Source organism: Nesoenas mayeri (genome assembly GCF_963082525.1).
Source record: "Nesoenas mayeri genome assembly, chromosome: 1".
Lineage (NCBI taxonomy): Eukaryota > Metazoa > Chordata > Aves > Columbiformes > Columbidae > Nesoenas > Nesoenas mayeri.
In genome coordinates, this window is record NC_137541.1 from 13971913 (window position 1) to 13994296 (window position 22384).

At 37.8% G+C, this 22384-nt stretch overlaps 1 protein-coding gene across 1 annotated transcript in view; it reads right to left on the minus strand.

Annotated features, from left to right (window-relative positions):
* The window catches only part of FBXL13 (F-box and leucine rich repeat protein 13), a gene marked incomplete at both ends in the record, with an annotated part of 84782 nt that extends 62813 nt beyond the window's left edge, over positions 1 to 21969 (minus strand). The window contains 9 exon segments of the mRNA XM_080363186.1: positions 214 to 349; positions 3031 to 3126; positions 7796 to 7891; positions 9801 to 9910; positions 11752 to 11906; positions 13356 to 13423; positions 14769 to 14853; positions 15118 to 15242; positions 21895 to 21969. Of these exon segments, the coding sequence (XP_080219312.1) occupies positions 214 to 349; positions 3031 to 3126; positions 7796 to 7891; positions 9801 to 9910; positions 11752 to 11906; positions 13356 to 13423; positions 14769 to 14853; positions 15118 to 15242; positions 21895 to 21969 (946 nt within the window).
* Positions 21970 to 22384: the final 415 nt, after the last annotated feature.

The window sequence follows — 22384 nt, forward strand, 5'->3', positions numbered from 1 at the left end:
CATTCTAGCAATGCTCAGACCTATGGATATTGCTGGGCATGAAGACTGTAATGAAGGAAGGGGAGCCACAGGTAATTTTACAGATCTAATTGCTTCATTATGGCTGGACGTACAGAGAAGAATATAGGCAATAAAACGGGACAATAATGAAGACGGAGTGAAGACACAGTTTAAAGAGAGAATTAAAATTTTAAAAATACATGTAATACTTACTGATACTTTTAAAACTAGGCCAGTGAAGAGAATAGCAACCTCGAAGATTCAAACGTAATACATATAGACGCCACTTCTGCAATATATTTACTACTACTTGGTCCTGAACTTTATGCTTCACTGATGAAAAATTGATCTAAAAATGTAAACAATTTATATATAATCCAGTATTAAAAATAAATAGTACATACAAAATACACATCATTATGAAAATCACTAGTAAATGTATAAAGTTCTATGTAAACAGTGAATCAATAGTCTGGAAAACACAGTAATGTCTGTGTATTACATATATAAAAATTCTAGACAGCTGACTAAAAATACTGTAGACTCACGCTTCCTCTACATTTATTTATGAAGCTGAGGCAAGTCCTGAACTGCCAAGATGTATAAAGATGGATAAAATTGTAAAGTTCCTAAAAATATTTTTTTCCTAATTAATGGTCTACTGATACATCAAGATATCAAGAATATGTAACCTACCATCTTAGTTTTAGTAGAAGAATCCTTAAGTGATTGAAGTTGCAGGCTGATAGATCTAGATCTTTGACTAAATACATAATTTTTCTTAGTATCCGTCAAAAGTTCAAGTTTAAGAAGCTTTAACAAAAATTACCAGAAAATAGTTTTAACTATCTTCCAAGTGTTTCAAAAAAGAGAAGGAAAGCCAACATCCAAACATTTAATAAGAAATATCTCATTTTTGGAGAAGACTTTTTCATGCCTTCTTTACATTTGTTCATCAAAAAGTCAGCAAAAGCTTTTTTTTTTTCGTATAATCTGCTACAGCTATACCGCATCTCTTTGTTGCACATTTCATAATACACATTTATTACCCAAATCCTGTGGAAAATCAATCACCATTATTTCTATGCAGAATGCTTGGAAGTGGTTACAGTACCAAGAAGTCGGGAGTTCAGAACTTTTCCAGGTTTTTCACTTTCTTATTAGGATTTTGTTCTTCTTACATTAAAATTATCAGAAGTTTTAATACTACTTTCATTAAGATCATGGATTCATCACAGTAACTTAAGAGCAGACCTAATAAAGGCTCCAGGCATGTACAAGCTGGGCACTGCGGTGTCTTTTAGTTGCTGATGCACAGGGCAGATTCAACAACTCAAATCTGAGCAGAGACTCTACAAAATACACATGACAGCTAAGCACATCAGAAGGTCAGTTTAAAGAAACCCACATGGAGAACAGGCAGTTGCTAGAACCAGACTGCAGGACATCTAAGCAGCATTGTTGAGCCCTCCAGGACTTCCTCACCTCAGTCAGGAGGGCAGATAAAGGCTTCCAGTTGCCTGGGAACTATAGCTTGTGTCCCACTCAGGGGACAAAACAAGTTCAGACCTCTTCTCAGCCTCACAAGGCACAACTCTGTTCACTTTCTGGATCCCAAATGGATCTCTTCAGGTGGGAGAGAGGTGCCTCGTGTCAGACCCCTGGGTTCACCAACAGGCTCTGCAAACCTCTTCCTTCCTCAGGGATTTAGCTGAGTCCAAGGTCAGCTCCCACATGGTGCAGCACTGCAATCCTACATATGACCATTGCAAAAACAGTTCATTGTGTGAAAGAGCTGAAGAAGCCTCATTAGGGGTTTCCCCACTTGGCTCAGGAGCTGCCCTTAAGCTCATGCCCTTGCTTTCAGTCTTTCCTTGAACCACACTTGAGGCATGTCTGTGTCCAGCCACATGTCTGGTTGACCCTGACCCTCACTCATGGAATTCACTTTCTGACTCGACCGTGGAGATTCCCGTTCCCTACAGGGCTGGCTGGCAGTCTCTGGTGGGCAGCTGACCCTGGTCACTCTCACTGGACCCCCTCTGCTCTTCTTGCTCAGGTTCTGTGGGATTGCATCCCTTGTCAGTGGCGGACACTGCTCCTGCATGGCCCTCTAGCACCCTTGGCAACCAGCTTGCCTTCTCTTGCACAGCAGCCCTTCTGCTTCTTCACACCAAGCTCTGCAGGCCATGCAGCTCTTGCCAAAAAGAGACAAGCAATCTCCTTGAAAAGAGACAAGCAATCTCCTTGAAAAGAGACAAGCAATCTCCTTGATCATCATCATCATCACAAACTTCCAGGTCCAGTCCTATCAGATTAGACATCTCCAGGATTAGGATTACGCAGAAAATGCAGAGACTATTTTGTAATTGTAATTGTAATTTCAGACTTGAGGGCCTAAAATCTGACTAAATCATGTTTGAAGTGTCCAAACACTTTTAAAAATCTGTCCTTAATCTAGCTAGCATGGTCACACAATGTGCATTAGAAGGCAAGTTGACTGAAATATGTGTGCCAGGGAGCTGGGCTGCTAAGGCAGAAGATGCACCACAGTACCCTGGGCACTGACATGTGCTCTGGAGACACAGTGACCAACTCAGCAACTCTAAGACTTCATGAGTATGGAAGGGAGCTGGTCTGCACCACTTGTTCTAGGGATGACAAGAGTCTCTCTAGAACAAATACAAGTAGCCTCAGAGTATCTGTAACGGAGTTTACAACTCCCATTTAGTCCTCTAGTGCCTGTTTAGATTATTTGGGGAGCATAAGACACCTCACTTAACTGTTGAAATTTAGTGGGCTATAGCCAAGCCAATTCTCTTTCAGTTCCACTGTTTTTAATGATATACCACAGACAATTTCATTTGAGTTCCTCCTGTTTTTTTATTAATGTAGCTGAGTAAAACAAGTCATATCCTGGTATAAAGCTTTTATCCTAGATATTTAGCATTCTGAAACTACCTCCATGTCTCACTCTTTTTAAAATAAATAAAACTGAAATAAAATATTGACAGTGATTATCTTACTCACATGACTCCATAATGAACTGCTCTGCGTTAGCAGCATCCACGTTTGGCTAACTTGAGCACATCTTGCCAGATCAACTAAATTTACATAATGGAAAACCTGCATCAGAAAACCAGACATACATGATATTAAAAATTATATTCAAGAAGAAGCACTGCCATATTAAACATATTACATATTCACCTATCCTAAACAACAAATTAAATACTTTTTATTAATACACAATTTCAAAGTGCTTAGTACTTAAGATATTTACCTTAACAGTGAGATATCAGAACACATAGCAAAGATACCAGTGTGTTTTATAGAAGAGTATTTCCATATTAGTTATAGAACTTACCATACAATAATGCATACAATGAAACCTGGTTTTCATTATAGAAGTACATGAAGTATGATTTGAAATATGCTCCAGAAAAATGAATGCATACTCTGTACAGAGTTCACTCAAACTGCACAGGCACAAGAGAATTCCTGAGTCAAACAGAGGCTTTAAGACTCAAATGAGTATTGGGACTCCAAACAATACACATAACACCTTTGTAAAAGTAAGGAAATAATTGTAAATTTTGTTTCACTTCTGGTAATCAACATGGCTAAGAAGTGAAGAAAGAGTAACCACCTATGGAAGTGTAGAGTCCATGGAGTACCAAAGTGCGGGTACCTCAGTTATACCAAAATATGCGTTATAACACGAGTCACTAAAAAACTGTTAGAATCAAAAAGGGATGTTATAATAAAATATATGTTTCACTAACATAAATATTCCCTTGATAACATCAACTTTTTAACCTGATTTATATTCTGTGCAGTTCTACTGGAATGAACAGGATTGAAAAACATATCAGCTAGGACCTATTTTTATCATAGATATTAAGTTCAATTAAAAGAAACAAGCAGAAATCTCAAGATCATTCTACCAAGATTTAAAATATTTTCTGTTTCAACCTATGGAAACAATCCAAAAGCTATTATTTCTTTAGCTAGAAAATGACAAATTAGGCAGGAAAATCACTGATAATGCACCTTTTACCACTAGCATTTAATCTCATGGTAATACATCCAAGCAATTTGTCTGCTCCTCAAAATATGCTGCTGTTCCACAAACTGTCTCTATTCACTTCAAATAGACTACTTAAACCAATTTTAAAACTGAGGCTTTAGGCCTTTATGTTTTTATTCTGGAATCTTGAAAGCTTGCTACAGGCACACTCATTTTAAAGATATTTAAGTGTCTCAGAATGCCATTGGTATCTTACACTGATTTTTTTTAAGTACAGAAATGTGTAGGCCTTTTTCAATAACAAATTCCTTCTGTATACCCTGTCCCTCCAAAGACTTGCATCCCATGATAATTATAGTTGGATCCATCACAGGCTTCTCTAACCAAAAGTCTGTTTAATTCTGACATGTAGATTATTCCCTTAACTTCAAAACTCAATCTAATTTAAAACTCTAAGGATTTTTGACACAGCTCATAAAAAGTATTTGAATAACTAGATCTATCTGGCTTGCTAGAATGAGAAAGAAAATACTGATTGTGTTATTATTCATTATCAGGGTTTAGTTTCATATTAGAAAAACAAAAGCAAGGCTTTTAGTTTGACACTCCCTTGCCTAGTAACCTTTCGATTTTCCATTCTGAAAAGGTCTGTTGAAACATTTATTTCATGTTAGGTCAAGACCACAGTAGCCAGCTTGAAAGGACAGCAATCATTTTCTGACAGCAATTCAACATTAGGGTATTGTGGTACCACTGACTTTTTTAGGAAACTGTAATTCACAAAGCAAATGGTTTCCAGCTGGCCCTGAGGATGGATCTTATCCCAGCAGTAAATAAAAACTAACAGATATCTTTTTGCACATGAGCAGAAGAGTCACAAGAAAAGAACTGTGACCAAAAATAAAGCCTATTCCAGAATGGGCATACAGCTAGTTAAAGATCTCTTTAATTAATCAGCAGATTTGAAAATACTCAAAGATGTTATTGTTATTTACTGTTTCCTGAAAATCCAACAGATATTGATCACCCTCTAGTGAAAAACTCAACATTGTCATTACTACAATGGAGTTTTGAATAAAATTCCCTATAAATTCACCTTACCCTATTGTTGTTTTGCATTTTATTACCTGCTGGGTGTTTTCACTGCAGTGATATCATTAGTTTTGATTTCTTTTATGACACACAATTTCCTTAGCTCTAGCTTTTGGATTTTAGACATGCAAATGCTATTTAATACAAACAAAGATAATTTATCTTCCTACAATGGCATATTTGTATACAGATCACAGAAATATGGCTTAAAATTTGTATGGATAACACAATTTTCTTTCTTCTGATTCTTTAGAGCATTATTTCCAATTCAAATCAGTAGAATTCTCAGTTCTTACTTCATTCTCCTCATAAATGCACATTAAAATACACACTATGATGGGGCCAAAGTCTAAAATGGCAAACTACTCTGCTTTTCAGCTCCAGACCTCAGAGCTAGCTCTGAGGTATCGCTCTAGAAATAGAAGACACCAATGTTTTCTGCTAAGCCACTAAAGTAGCACTTGACAGTATTGATTTATATAGGCTATAAAATTAAATTTATATATAAAAAGAAGAGAAAATTATATAATGTATTTTTACAGCTGGTCTGTAGCCCTAATCAAAAAGCATGGCTACATACCTCAGAATAACTGTCATTCTTTTGGATATGTTAATATCCGGATTCTGGTTTTCATGTGCATAGTCTTTATGTCTGTGAGCTCTGATTCCTTGTGACAGCAGCAGATGTAACTGTGAATATGATGTGACCTCAAAAAAGGGCAGCCTACGAAGATAGCTTAAAATTGTTATATTTTTGAGCTCATGGTTTGGATGTCCAAAAAAAACCAAGGCTCAAATCTAAGAAAAAATAAATAGATTTCTCCCAAGCTACCAAAAAATGAATGATACTGTCAATATTGTTTGTTATAGAACTAACAGAAAGATTACACTTTTTCAGGGTTTTTAATGAAGAAAAGATGCTACTACTGACCTCAGAATTCCTGAAAACTTGAATACTTATTTATTTCTATGTACGACAAGTTGGATAGGTATGGACACATGTAAGTTATAATACTATATTTGATATATATTAAAAAAACTATATATACACACATAGTCTTATATAATACTATCTTTTATATATACTGCTATTGTAGCGTACAACACTACCTTACTAGGAAAGAGAACATTAGGAGGTGGCACTGTAGATCAAGTTTTGGTCATTCTGCTACTCATGTGGTAAATGAATCTCTCTATTTTAGTGGTTTTTACACTCGTATGGGAAGAACATTCCCTTTTGAGTGCACTGCTTCTGAAGAAGAGGTTCATACTAGAAATTCTTCCTTAACTTGTATCAAAGTCTTAGTAATGAGATGTATGAGTATCGTGACCTGCAAATCTTTTAGGAGAGACACTACTGCTATGTAAGGGGCCCATATCTGAGTCATTTGACAGCAGAAGTTCTCTTGTTACTGAATGAGCCAGTACTAAGAATATAGCACAGACTAAACCCCACCAAAAGGCCTAAGTCAAAATAAATCAGTCTCACATCCATGAAGACCATATGCCCCACGATTGGAACCCATACAGATAACATCAAGAAAAACAAAAGCATGCTGTATTTTTGGTGAGGAAGGTCTGCAAAGTATGTACGTAATTTAGCTTACAGATTCAAGTTCCCTGTGAGGTCAGGGGCATTATGCACATGCTTAAAATTCAGTCTCTGCATCTGGATTTTAGACTTTATTGGATAAAAACTGTATTTTGAGTTCACTATAGTCCATACTATTTAAAAGAAAATAATATCACATTTATCTGAAATACTACTTTAATGTTTTTGCAGTGTTAAATTAATGGAAAGACATGGTAGGGCAAATTAAAGCTTATAAATAAGAAGATAAAATGAAAATATTTTAGCAGTAAGTAGTTCCAATGTATCCCTCAATGGGAATTATTGTCAGTAACCAACCTATAATTTAGTTGAACTGGCCTCTGTAACTCAAGGTCCTACAAGCAGTAGTTAATAACTCTGTTCTTTTTCTGAAATACTGCCACAAATCAATCTTCTTGCTTGTGGGTAGAGCTACCTTCTTTTCTAGCAGTCACCATATTAACAAGCTTTCACTCTCTTAAGTTATTTTTTGCAAGGATACAAAAATACGGAACAAAGCAACCTTTTAAACAAACCGAATAAAAATGTTTGGACAGAAACCTCTCCCTACACAGTGTGCCCTTGCAGTAGATTCCTCTCCTCTCACTTTCTGGCCTAGCAAGACTTTTTTTCCACCTTAAGCAGCTGCATAATGTCCATACAGTCTTTTCTGTACTTTTAAGAAAATTAAACTGCTCTGTGTCACATTTGGGGCTTGGCTTATGAGCTTTTATTCACTGCAAACAAACCCGTTTACTTCTATCAGGAGTTCAACTCTCTACCTGTCCTACAGATATCCTGATTTCTTGTTCTCTCTTTTTGAGTCTCCCTCTTTTTCTTTCCATCTCAGCTCAGATAAGTTTCTGGACATCAGGTTAGGCCACGCAGAATAGGATCAGGTGCCACTGAAGGAAAGAACAGCATCACCATCCTTCAAAGGATTCCACCTGACTCAAAGTGAACAAGGCAAACAGGAGCCTTCCTTTCCATTGCACAAACACATTATTTTCAACAAAACATTATATATACAATTTATGAAATTTACATGTTAAAAACTAAAAAGAACATCAACTGTCACAAACCTGTAATAAGGCTTTTTCTGGTAAATGGGATGTTTTATGTCCAACAGTAAGATCACTTGATTCCAAACAGCCTTCCTGACTCTCCTTTGCCAAACTCTGAAAAAAGATGGTACAAGAGAAACATAATTTTATCCTGATGACAAGTTCAAAATTTCAAATACATTTAAATATTAAAAAATGAAATTAAATTTGCTTATTTTCAAATCTCTGTATAGTTACACATCCATGAACATTTGTAACTGCTATTACTGAGAATAATCATAGTTTTAAGGTGTGCATCCCATTTTTTTGCATCAGAGCAATACAATATAGAAGTATAGGAGACCATTTGTTTTTCCAAACTAAAATATTGTGTACACACAATGTGACATAAACATACTATTAGTACATGCAAATTTTTCAGACAAGTCTTCAAAAGGTATCACTACTAAAATCTCTTTGATTTTGTATTGTATCCAACAATGGATACTGCATGAAAGGTACTAAAGTACTTTTCATATATTATCTCAACATACGAGTAACATTGAATCTCCTTTTATTCTAGCTCTAGAAACAGAAGAGTTTCAGTGGTTATAAAAATGGTTGACATTTGAATATTACTACAGGGAAGAGAGAAGAGGAAATATGCAGGAAAGGAGAAATTAGGAATAATGAAAATGGAAAGCCCCATTAAATTGCTTACATATTATAATCATGGGAGGTTTCATTTTGCATTTTAAAATCAGTCAATGTCATCTCAGACACCCTGAGTTATCCAAGATATCCACAAAAGACTGGCAGCTATGACACAGGACTAGCAGAGGATTCCTGCATCTCTTGAGCTTTAAGCTGGAGGCCTGTCTGGTCTGACCTGAGATATTCCAGGCCATGCTGAATTACACCAGAAACCTACATTTAGGTGACTCAGTTGCACTCCAAAATTACTAGACAACAAAAAAGTACACAATTAAAAAAAATTATTCAGTTATATGCTTTTTGTTATATGCATTCCAATCTAATTATGGAAGTCAAACCAACACTTGCAACTATTATTAAGAACAGAAAATATTTAAAAATCTTATTCCCTAAGAATGCCCTGATACACTCCAGAAACAGGACATCTTTTGTGCGATCAATCTAGTCAGACTAATATTTTAAGTATTTTAAGATCCCAGCAAGAAAAAAAGAGAAAGAAAACACACATACAGAAGAGACAAAACCAAAAGTGAGAGTCTACCAACTAATTTGAGAGAACAAGGAAGAAGCAGGACTAATGACAGGTTTATTGCAGGAAGGATTTGATAACTGGTGTCTGGTAGCCAGTGATTGATAGATTGTCCACAGCTGGTTTCAGTTCTGACCATCCTACAGCAGGAGAGCTTTATCTGTGTGACTGTGATTAGCAGCAGCTGGGTCTTGGGTCCTACAGCTTCCATTTCTCCCCTTCCCCATGTGGTATCTGCTGAGCATCTCACTGAGCTCTGGCATTGTCTTCCTTGGCAGGAGAAACCTCCCCATACATGAGAAGAGTGCTGTTTCTCCCAGGGAGACCAGATGGGGCTGTGGGCAGTGGGGCATATGGGGCTGTCCACATGCTGCCTGCTCTCAGGTGATGACAATGCTGGTTACCCCATGCTTTTTGGGAGCAGATGAGGTTACTGTGGCTTCTCCTCCCTCTGCAGGATTCTGGTGACAGGGATCCAGAGACATTATCTTTATCGATTATCATCTCAACTAGTAATGCTGCCCCTAAGACACCAGCCACCTGATGCAAGGCGGCTGGTTCACTGGTAACATACAACAACACTCAGTCCCTTCTGGTGCTTAAGATACAACCAAACTTTTACTGGTAGAGTATGGAGGTAATGATCTGCTTCTCATTACACTGTAAGTACTAGTTAATAGTAGCAGTACACTAAAATGCTTCATTTGACATTTACAGAGCTGTTTTTCTATAACAGTTGGAATTAATTGAGTTAATCTTGAATCACTGAACTTAATATATTTAAACTATCATACTTCATACCTCAAAATATGCTTTTGTTTTCAAAGAACTGTGGGCCTCTGCATGCCAAGCTTTCACAACTGCATTTAAATATATTTTGTTCAAGATCTGTTGCAATCTCTTCGTTGCCACTGAAATTATAACCAATATGAGGACCACAAGTAAGAATAAGTATGCAATTTAAATGCTTTAGATGAATGACTGTCTATCAAATTACTTCTTAATAAAACAGCTATCCAATTCGGCTTCTGTAAGGAAATAAATAACTTTTTGCAATACATATAATTAAGACCGTTGCAGTAGGATTTCAAGTTAGCAGGCAAGGCATAAACATGACATATTTCCAATTTATCAGAGTTATGTATGAGACATTACAGATCTACAGTTTGATCTACCAAATAATCCAATCATTTCACAGAACTCAGAGGTGCAAGATATATACAGTGGAATAAAATACAATAACAAAACTTTAATAACGTTTCAGATGGCATAGAAGTCAAAAGTTGTAAGAATAAATTCGGTAAAGTCAAGTGCTAAATGTTACACCAGTGTTGAATATAAAAGGACATTAAAGCAGCTTGTGAAAGATCATGTGTTCATTATGAATTAATATAAACATTTAAAAAAATTACTTTTAAGAAAAGTTTGGAAGTAATTGAATTTTCTTTAGTCCGGAAAAAAAAACCAGCACGGGGAATACTGTAACTGTCCTTCTATATGTAAAAGCTGTTATAAATGCAATCAAAATACAGTGCTCTTCACAGCCACTTAAATAAAAAGAAGTGGAAATAAGTGAAATTTTCTGCAAAAACTCAAGTCATCATTCAAATATTTTTTTTTGTCAGTTAACTTCGTAAAAAAAGTTGCAATAAATTACAAAGGGAGCAGAGAGACTCTTACTTGATACTTTCAAGAACATACAGCTGTTTAAGTAGCTTAGCCCTATATAATCGTATCTCATGGACAAGGACTAAGCTTAATTAACGTGACATGCATTCTTCACCATCAAAAGGATTAAAATGTAAACTTTTATATATTAAATACACAATATAGAATCACTTATCTACTAGTCAAGAGTCAATGAACAGTCACACAGCCAAGAGTGACCGAATGGCATTTCTCCATATGTCAGCTTTGCCATGGAAGGAAATATATTGTGCAACTACGCCCTCCAGATGTCTCCACCTCTGTCTCTGTGAATTTATAACGGACAAAACGTGCCTTGGCTGAAAGAGAGGAGAGGGAAGGGGAGAGGAGGGGAGGAATAGGAAGTCTCTGAAAAGTGTCTAGGGGAGTGAGACAACAGCTTGGGCCTCCAGCTCTGTAAGAGCAATGTTTGAGTCAGACGTAACTGCCTGAGCTCAAACCCAAAGCTATAGGCAGTGCTTGTGGCCCATTCTTTACTTTTTTGAAACTTCCATCTGGGTGGACTCAGGTTAATATTTAAAGAAGACATTTAAAATAACTCATTCCCACAGGACCTGTGGAACACAAAGTCTCAGGCAGTATGAACAAAGTATTTCTTTTATTCTGTCTCCTGAGTCCTTTTATTTTATTTTGACCTCCACTCATTCCCCACCTCTCATCACACGTTCCCTCTAACTGAAGCCAAGGCTCCAGCTCTGTAATCCCTCCTATTTTATCCCTGTCACCGTACTCTTCACCCCCCAGCACAGCATCCTGACTCGCTCCCCCCTGCACTCCTGCCCACCCTCCATGTCCCTGACCCCTCCCCACCCACTTTGCACCAGCAAAGAACAGCACCAGCACCATCTGTCCTAGCAAAGAACCCAGGGAACCGCAATCCACTGCAATCACAGCAACAAGTCACCACAGGTCAACCAGTGAATGGCATTCTGCAAAAAGATAGCTAGATGAATTGTTGGACCAAGTATATTTAAATTTTACAGCCCAATTTTATAGTATATCACGTGTATTTTTTGTCTTGTGCAAAGCAGCTATGTAGACTTACATGCCATTTTCGCCTTGTCAATTTGCACCCACGTATTCCACTTCTGTATAATAACTCTTAATATGTGGACATTATAATGGACTACTGCTAGAGCCATCTTCTGCTTTGCCTTTTTCCTTTTGTTCTTTTTCTGTAGATTATATCTCATCCATCCTCTGAATTGTAAAACAGAATGAGTAATTTAATGTGGCTCCCAACCTGAATGAAGTTAAATCTATAAAAATCTGCAATTTGCTGTAAAATACAAAGCAGTCAAGCTCAACTAGATAAACTTCTGAATAGAACTGATGTTTGTCATTTATAATTTAGATAAAATATGCATTGATAATATTTTTCAGTAGTAATTCATTCACTCATTTTAATAACATTTCTACTTGTTTGTAACACTCTACAGTATCAAGCAATAAAAACTTGCCTCCACCACTCCTGCTGCTGTCAGCTATACTTCAGTTTACAGATCTGTATTTATGAGAGGACATTTGAGCGTTTAGAGAAAAATAATGTAAGAGTTCTAGATGCAGGAATTTACTTAAACACTATTTACATTTTCTTGGCCATACAAATAAAATGTAATATAATAGAATACAAATTCAATTTATATCCAGCAATTTAAACCTTCGGTAAAAATTCCATTTATCTTCTAAGCTAAGTAATAAGAAATAATTAGATTCAGAAAAAAAATGTATTTCAAATTACTCTTATGTCATTGATATACTAAAATACACTATCTCTCCATATCTGATTTGCTGGAAAGACTACTGAATAAATGTGAGTTTACATGACTACTTTCATTTGCTAAAATCGCCCTCATTTAATATAATTGGGAGCAATTATAAATGGAACATTCTACCATTCCAGTCCAACTTCTGTGATAATTAAACAAAACTGCAGGTCAGACAATCTTCAAAATGCTGCTGCCTAGATTAATGTTTACCAAAGCTAATCACAGTAAAGCTTGAAAATCTTCTCCTTCCTATCAATTCGGTGATTCTCAGTAAGACAGATTCTCGGTAGATTTGTACCTCCTATATAACTAGCATTGTGTGCTTTTAAAAACAAAATAGCCCCAAATTATCTATTCTAAATGGAGGATCATTAAATTTTGATACACACGCTTGCAACAAAGAAATCAATCAACATGTTCATTCATTATAATTATCATATCTTAAAACATATCTATGTCTTATCCCCATTTTTAAAAGGAAAAGTTGGATTACAGAAAGTATTGGTTACCTAATTCCAAGCAAAAAAGAAACCAAAGCAAGAACAGAACACAGATCTTTTACTTTCAGATCCAAACACAAAGTATTCTTTTATTCCTGGGTATACTACCGTATTCTTGGCAAGTATAGTTAATTAAAGTACAGAAATGTGAAAGGACTTTGTTAAGGTCTGGAACAGGCAGAAACTCAGAACTGACTAATTTTAACATAGAATAACATTGTTGAAGAAAAATAAAGTCAAATCTAATTTTCTTATCTCTCTTCACATTCATCTGTTAAAATGAAAACTTTTCCTCCCCTAAATGAACTACAGAAATATTATTTTGGTAAAATATTTTTCCTAAGATGTTCCCGAGGTATATATGAAATGCAAATACTTACCCAAAATACCGCTTCAGTAAGTTTCTGCTGTAAAATCCCCGTGCTTTGGCACACAATTCTTCAGTCACCTAAGCAAATCATTAGTACACAAAACAGTGCTGTATCATGAATATTTAATATTTAAATCAGACAAAACCCCAAATATTGTACTTTCCATGTTGACTGGTGCGAATTAAAGTATCTGTTTTAAAGAGACAAATGTTCAAGTATAACTTTCTGTGTGAAGTCAGAAGTACCTTGCTACCAAATTACATTTCTGTTTTTACACACAGAAGTTAAAGCTAAATTAGCATACAAAGCAGAACTAACGTGTACTTGAGGGAAAGCTCAATAACTGAAATTCAGCTTTTCATTCCTCATACCCATTCTTTTATTGATCAGCTGTAACCAACAATTTAGCATATTAAACAAATATTTTAGTTACTCTTTGCAAGAATCTTTTCATAGCCCATTGTTATGTAAACCTTTTATCATGATTCTTACTCATAGGCATTTTAATAAACTTGTTTGAACTTCTGCAAAGCCGTAATTGTGTGAGACTATGGGCTAAGAATATCCCTGTAAAAGAAAACATGGTCCTTTGAATATGCAAATACTAATTGGGCCTCAGAAAGTACTGGGGTTTATCTCATTATTCTTACTTCAGGAAAATCTATGAGAGAATTTGACTGAGACATGTTTGTATACTTATACTGTATAAATCAACCATTCCACTTTTAGACTAATTAATACAATAATTGAGTGGTTCGTAAAAGAGGGAATAGCTGAAATGAAATTGCCGTAAACCCATAGTACATATCTACTATGGGAAGACAAAATTTACTGTAGTTGTACAGAGGTAACTAAGAAAAATATCTGGTCATGCTGCATGACATCTTGCTGACTAAATTGGTCATACAGCAAAATCCTCCTTCTCTTAATGTTCAAAAATAACAGTTTTTTTCCTCTACATGTGACTTTTTTGGGTCAGTAAAACCAAAATGTTTACCTCCTTATTGCTTTATGTGCATTAATACTGCACTTAACTGCAACTATTAATTTTTAGCATCAATAGCATTTTCCAAGATTTATCAGTTCAAGTGTAATTTTAGGAATCAGCCTAAGTAAAACTACATAATGCATAGAAAAAACATGTTTTTGAAACTAGATTCATGTTTATGTGGAACTCTTTTTTAAAATTATGACCAAATATGAACTACTTGTTCCCTGCCACACCTTTAGATGCTATGCTCACCTCTGGTGACATTAGTTTTTGGATACAAATCAGTATCAATAGAAAGGAATGCAAGTATCGTATTCTTTGCTTTAGCTATAGAAGAGTTACATGAGAAACCTTAAAAACAGATATCAGTATTCTGCATCAGAATATTTGTTCACAGCACAGAGTTAATGCAAAGGATAAATGATTTTTACCAGTTGTTCACCATCTAGTCCAAAAACAGTGTTCAGGTAAGTTTCTGAAATCCTCTTTAATTTGGGGTGTAAGGACAGATCAATACTCATACACCTTTAAAAGAGATGTAAATTATATTAACCATATTAGTATCCCCCGCCAAAAGTATCTTTTCTCTCTACCTCATAGGTTATAATTACATTTTATGGTATTATAATGTTATTATTAAAAGATTCAGACCTATATCACTTTCATTACAAATACCTACAGCATATTTATAAAATACGAAAACAAATTATCATGTTTTATTGCTACTCTTAGAGCACGGTTTAGAAGTCCAAGTTCAATACTGTAAACCACAGAGCACACACACAAACATTTAGTATGTACCATAAGACAGCATCTAATCCCTTTTCCATTATTTCTCTGAGCTTTTCTTCTAAAAATGTAAGTGGATCTTCTGGACGCATAGCAATTACGCCACAAAGCAGCACCTGCAAAAAGAAACTGCAAATTAACACCTCTGTGTCAACAGCAAAGTAGCATCTAGACAGGAAACAGTTAAAATAAAGACAGGTTTACCAGCATCTTTTAAAATACTATAAAATAGACACATTTCTTTTTAGCACTTACCTTCCCTTTAATTCAATTTTTAAAGGTAATATTGCATGCATCAGCCTATTCCAATTGCTAGACTTCAAAGCACTGGGTTTAGGATAGTTCTAAGGTACGTAGTATTTCTTAAACAATTCCTACTAAGAATTCTATTGTTTTTAATGTGCATTAGAGAATTAGCGAATAGAAGAATACACAGAAGATTGGATAATTTTATTTACTTAATGAAAACCAGAAATTAAAACAAGAGTAACCCCATGTAGTAAAGAGTATGTTGAATGGGAAGCATGAGCAGAAACCGACCTTGTAACCAGTACTGAAAACAAAATGCAGTTTAAAAAAAATATTTACTTTTCAGGATTGTGTTATCACACTACTTTGCATTATCTTTTAGTAATAATGCATAATAACTGATTAACCATTTTTCTCATTTGCCCTTTAGCTGTCTTCAGCTAACGGACATAGATAATTTACTTTTGGATTGTGAGCTCGCATACAGCAAGAACATCCAAAGTATATTGATTTTTTAAAGTATATGCACAAATTGCAGTTATTCAAGTGAATATTTAATGGAGACTATAAACCAGAAGTTTTCGTGCCTGGTAAAAATTTCAAAACACGACTGTGTATCTTCAACTAGATATTAATCTACATTAATGCAAAAGATGCTGTCCTGGGATGCACTCTCTTGTTCATATTTCCCTTTGCCTGTTATAAAGAAACTGGCTTTTATTAGTTATCACAAACACAACATTTCTTCCAGCCAAGATTTTCTTCCAGCCCTGACACTTTGTCTCTGCCCACTTTCACCACCACCACCCTCCATGAGGTAATTGGATGGTGCAAATCTAAGTTTTGCCATTCAGTGTCTGCTCAAAATCCAGACTGTGCAATCTCACCATCCACTGATGTTTCATTTTCCCAAACCCTGGCCTTTCACCTGTGCCCTCAGTGAGCAGAAATACTGTCTTCATTTTCTAACACCCATATTGATTCTAACTTGTGATTACTGTAATGCAACTGATCTATATAAATGAAAAACTAAATTTTAAAATCAGAAAATGTCTGAAGCAACTGCTACATGTTTGATGGATCAAGACAACACCACAATATAATGGTTTCACTGTACGAACTCAAAGGATGCAATACTAATTTCCTTTCAAGACATGGCCTCTTGCTGTTATTAAAGTAATGTGGAGCGTGTGCTTGAATCCGTATCAGGAAGCACGGTGGGAGGACAGGGGAATAGAGGAAGGCTGTAAATCAAAACCATGCTAAGAATATAAAGCAAAAGTCACACACGACAGGGGTAAGCAAAGGCAACCTGGCCAGTGGGCCCTCGCTCTGCAGCGACAGCGAGCAGGGCAAGCAGCAGGAGCAACCTGAGAATTTTGGTGTGCTGGAAAGGCCTCCCACTTGCTCCTCAGAATATGATGCAGACACAGAATGAGACAACAATGTAATTTGGAAGGGATCTCTGAAGGTTGTTGAACAGAAGTTGTGGATGCCCCGTCCCTGTAAATGTCTGAAGTCAGGCTGGACGGGACTTTGAGCAACCCCATTTAGGGAGAGGTGTCCCTGCCCACGGCAGGACGGGTGGACGGGATGATCTTTGAAGGTTTCTTCCAGCCCAAGTCGTTCTATGATTCTAAGTTAAGACAAATATGAAAAGGCAAAGAAAAATATTTCTAAATGCACAGACACAGCAAAAGGCAACTGTCTTCAGTTTAGGCACCTTGAATATTTATAACTCTAAATGACATGCTGATTCCAATCCTGGCATCTCTTCAATCTTCTTAACAAAAATGTAATTTGCAAGGTATATCTTGATGGTTGACTATATTAAGAAAATATTATAAACCCATCACTTTTCATAAATTCATAAAATCACACAATCATAGAATGGTTTGTGTTAGAAGGGGTTGTCAAAGGTCATCTAGTCCAACCCCCCTGCAATGAGCAGGGACATCTTCAACTAGATCATAATAACTCATGCTATATAATGTAATTCTAAATAATACACATGCAGTTCAATGGCTTTCATCACAAATTTTCCCATGGACAGACTTCCCAAAGCCAATCCCAACGCTGGTCGGCTACTCCCTCTGCTGGAGTGAACCAGTACGTGTCTGCCATACAAATGCCATATTTTAGTGTTTAAAGTGTTGTTTACATTTTTTTTTTTTCCTTTTTCAAGCAAATACAAACAACTTTTTTTCCTTTGGATGTTCTGAAACGTCTCCAACACAGGAAATCCAAACTATCCAAACACATACTGGAGTGCAAGGCATCTGTTTACCATTTGAGAATTCCTTTATAAAACTTAAATAAGAAAGGACTTGCAAAACGTGGTCTTTTAATCTTCATTCAGGTACTCTTCAGTGAGTGGGCCAGGTTACCAAAACCAATTAGCCAAATCTGTACAAGTCTGGTTATTTCTATTGGACTTCTACAAGACTCTCAACAACCCGAAACAGTCCATTGACAATTTTTCTCAACCTATATATTTTATTCATTCATAACAGTAAACAACTGAAGGTATACTGATATGTCAAATGATCATTAGTCACGTATCATCACAACCTCCAGCTGACCAGTTACCAAACAAGTATTTAAAAAAATAAAATTAAAAAGAAAGAAAAAGAAATGCTGCAGTGCTACTAAGAATTAAATATTTAGGTCAGGTTTTCATATGAACTGCTTCTATTCATCAACCTGAAAAAGATCAGCTGTCGTTAAAAAGTTCAAAGGAAAAGTCATAAAATCATGCAGCATTCAGCTTAAAGCTCAGTAATAGAAGAACCATTTTTAGCATCCCTTTCTGTGCACATTTAGCAACTGTTAAAAATAGTCATACCTACATATATATATTCTTATTCATGTGTGAAAGAGAGCTATTAAGAATCAGCATATTCATCATCTGGATAAAATATTTGATACTGACGTCCAACGAGTTTTACAAACTCTTCAACTATAACATTTTTTTATCATTGAAAAGACCTGAATGCACAGAGAAATAGTTTTGTTGATGTTAACAGACATTTTCTAAACAGCAACTTCCACTTATTTCCATCACCAAACAGACAACATGAGTGAGTGGCATGGATGATGACTATTAGCTGTGCCTTAGAAAATGTTCCCTAAGAGGCCAAAGAAACATCCACATCTTGTCTAAAAAAGTTTTTCAAAGCAAAAAGTTTCAAGATGTAAGTTCTGTGCCTCAAAAATCGGGTGATCTAAACACAACATATTCGTTTTTACCAAAAATTGTTGACAGTGGCATGTTTTCATCATTTTTTCTTACTCCTAGTCCTGGACACATCAACACAGCATATACCCAATAGTAACTTATGAGAGACATAACAAGTTTTAAACCTAATCATGGAATCATAGAATCATTTTGGTTGGAAGAGACCCTCAAGACTATCGAGTCCAACCACGGCCTAACTCTAGCACTAAACCATGGCCCTAAGAACCTCATCTATATGTCTTTAAAACACCTCGAGGGATGGTGACTCTACCACTTCCCTGGGCAGCCTGTTCCCAAATGATTCTCCCAAACCCCATGGGCTATCCAGAACCAGCAGGTGCCTTTGGGTGTAGTTTTGTTAACAACTCCTGTTGTTTTCTTGCAGGCCCTCTATGCTTTTCCAGAAGCACCTGCTAAAATTGAGATGTATGTTTTCTTGTTGAATATTGAAAAACGGCTCTGTGTTCTGTGAAGCTTGGATAAAAGCCCTTGACCACAGTTGGTTTGATGTGTTGTGCCTATTGCCTTTTCCTGCTCACCAACACTATGCGCTTGTGGGTTTTGTGCCTGTTTGTGTTTCCTACATCCATTTGCTGACTCACCATCAGCTTGTGAGGCGCTTGGGCAGGGAACATCTTTTGACAAATGTACAGCAAATTGCACAACATAACAACCTGAGTCATCACCTAGCTTTCTAAGCATTACGATGATGATGACTATTACAAGAAGTAGTATGTGAGATCAATATACCAAAAAAAGTTTACCTAGAAAGATATTAATTTTGTTATTTTGATTTGTTGCTACAAACGTTTGTTATTTCCCAGCCTCATACTTCCAGTGCTGTGTTCACTGTATGTTCAAACTACATTACCACTTATACATTTCAGCTGTTCCACAACACCTTGCTTGAATTTCAATGCAGTGTTAGAAATATTAAACATTATTATGTCATCTCTACCTGCAATAAGAGACTACACCCTAAAACCAGGTGCATTTTGCCAAGACAGGAAAAGCCTGCCATGCTCAGGAGGAGCAAGGTGAGCAGCAGCAATTAGCAGTGGTAATGAAACTGAGGCAAAGCTGTGACAAAACGGTTGTCAACTTGGTCTCTTCTGGAGGCCCCGAAAGTCTGATCTGCTGCTGCTGTTCCCACGGTGGGAAGAGGAGGAAAAGTGGGTGTGCGAATCACTCAAGGACTCCAGGCTTGGCCAGAAGGCTCAGCCTTCAGCTAACTCAGAGCCAAATGCCTGGCTTCTCTCTTCCAGCCATCACCCCACTCCTCTTCCTACCACTGAGCCATTTATCCCTCGTAGCAAAACTCATTTGGATCACACGGCAGAAAAATCTTAAACCAGCTCTGCATCCATATTGGAAGAATATTGCTACTAACAACAGGGAAAGTGGTCACACGCATTGTGTTTGCAGGATTACAGTTTGCATGACTTTTTATGGATTCTGGTTAAAAGTAAATCTGAATGAGAATTGAAAGAGAGAAATCAGGCAGGATTGAAAGACTCAGACACATCAAGGAATCCCAAATTATTTGGGTATGATTATCCATAGTCCAGCTGTGTTTGGACCATGTTGAAACCACAACCTAATTACAAAAAGACTTAAGCAAATGGCCTTTTCAGAACTTTATATCCTTAATTTTGAGAATATGTGTATAAATGTTCATAGGTCTCAGCTTAGTTTTGATGTACCTTAATAGAGGGACCAGTATAATCTCGTTTATCTTTGCATGAAGCATAATGTAAGTTCATAAATAAATTAAAATATAATAAAATTAAATAGCAAATATGGCTAGATATCGGCAAGCACCAGCCTCTAAGAACCAACAAAAAATGCTAAAAACACCTTACACAGGCTAAATTTTAACTGGATCTTTTTAGAAATTCCATTTAATCTTAACCTTAATTCTTTCATTTTTAGCTTAGTAACTTAATGCCACTGTTGCTATAGAGGTATTTATAACTTTTGCTTGGAAATGTAAATATGAGCTACATTTGAAGTGCTGAATCAAGAAATACACCTCACGCAGATACATGTTGTCCTTTGTTTTTCTGTGCTTAAAAAAAAAAAAACAAAAACCAACCAAAAAAAACCCCACAACCCCCCAAAACAACAACAAAAATCAAACAAACAAATCACCACACAAACAAAAAAACAAAACAATGATCAAGAGGTAGACTCTTAGGAAATGTACTCAGTCTGCGTGGCACTGCTGCTCTATAATTATTCTAATTGGCTCAAGATTTCTTTATTAATGTTTCCATGGAAATCCTGGCTGTAATAGCCGCTTGTAAATGGGATCTATTTTTGGTAGCATAAAAGTATCGGGATGTCTGTTAAACTTGTATTTGTGCATTGTGCCTTTGTGTCAAGGAAACCGAAAAACAGCTGCTGCAGGCTTTGAACCTGGCAGAGGTGAATGTGTCAGAGATAAAGAGGAAGGAACCCAAATAAATACAGAGAATCAGGTAAGAATCCTAAAGGCAAACCCACCAACTCGCAGCCCTTTACATTGTGCCAGTTTTACTCTTTAATATTTCATAGAAGTTTATTTACTCCTGAGCCACTAAATATCTAATCCACCAACATGACATCTGAGACGTGGTCCATCACCATCTTCACCTTTGACAGGCCACTAAAAATCAGATTGTAGCCACATCGCTCAACAAGGAGGGAAGTATCCAGCTGAAACCTGGAGGTACTTCTGTAACCAAAACTAAAGAACTTAAGCACATCTAGGGAGGGTGCCAATGCAGATCACTGTGTTTGCCCTCATTCCAGTCATCGTTTGAGTTTAAATATGGATTAAGAAGTAGAATGACCTTGTTCCACCTTGTTTCTGTTTCTGAAGTTCTCACGAATTGTCTGAAGCAAGCTATTCACAAGCAGAAGAACAAACCCACGCCCCACACCAGCCGAGAGCGGCCTCAGGGGTGTGGAACACCTGCGGGACCCGACGAGCCGGGACCGGGGCACTGCGGAGGGGCAAGGGGGACCCGTAGGAGGGAGGGGAGGTCGCCTCCCTTCCACGGATCACACCAACTCAAGCGGGGACGACCAGCCGGGTTGTGGCGGGTCGGGGGCGGCTCAGAGGGCTGCGACCCCCACCCCGCCGGGGCTGCCATGGCGCGGCCGGCCCCGCCACCCTCGGGGAGTCCCGGGGGCGCAGGAGGGAGGGGAGGCGGGAGGCGGCCCTTTCCCGCGGCTCGCTATAGCGGGGGACGGCGATGAGGCGGCCGCCCGCCTTCGCGGAGGTCTGTTGCCGTTACCTCGTAGACATCGAGGAGGTCGTGGCGGCTGAAGTACGCCCGGAGCTCGGGACTGGCGGTCCGGAGGGACGCCATGGCGGCGCCGGGCCCCGCTGCGGCGGCCGTCGCGTAGCAACGGGCCCGCGGCCCGGAGCTGCCCGGGCCCGGGTGCCGCGGCCCCCCTGCCGCGCTACGCCAGCGCTCTGAGCGGCAGCTGCAGCCGGCGGGCACAGGCGCCCTGTCCCCGCTCCACGGACGCCTGGCACCCGTGTCCACCCCGCCTGGTCCCCACTGCCCATCGAACGGGGCAGGGAGCGGTGACAAGACCTTCGTGTGCTTAGAGGCGCAGCGAGGAGAACCTCCCAGCTCCTGCTCCGAGGGGTCCCGGGGAGCCCGGCCAGCCCTGCTCTGCCAGCGCTCCCTGGCCGGTGCTTTGCTCTCCGCTCCAGCCCCATTTCCAGCCCAGCCCAGCGCTACCGGTGTTTTCCGCTGCTGCCGGAGTGTGCCGGGG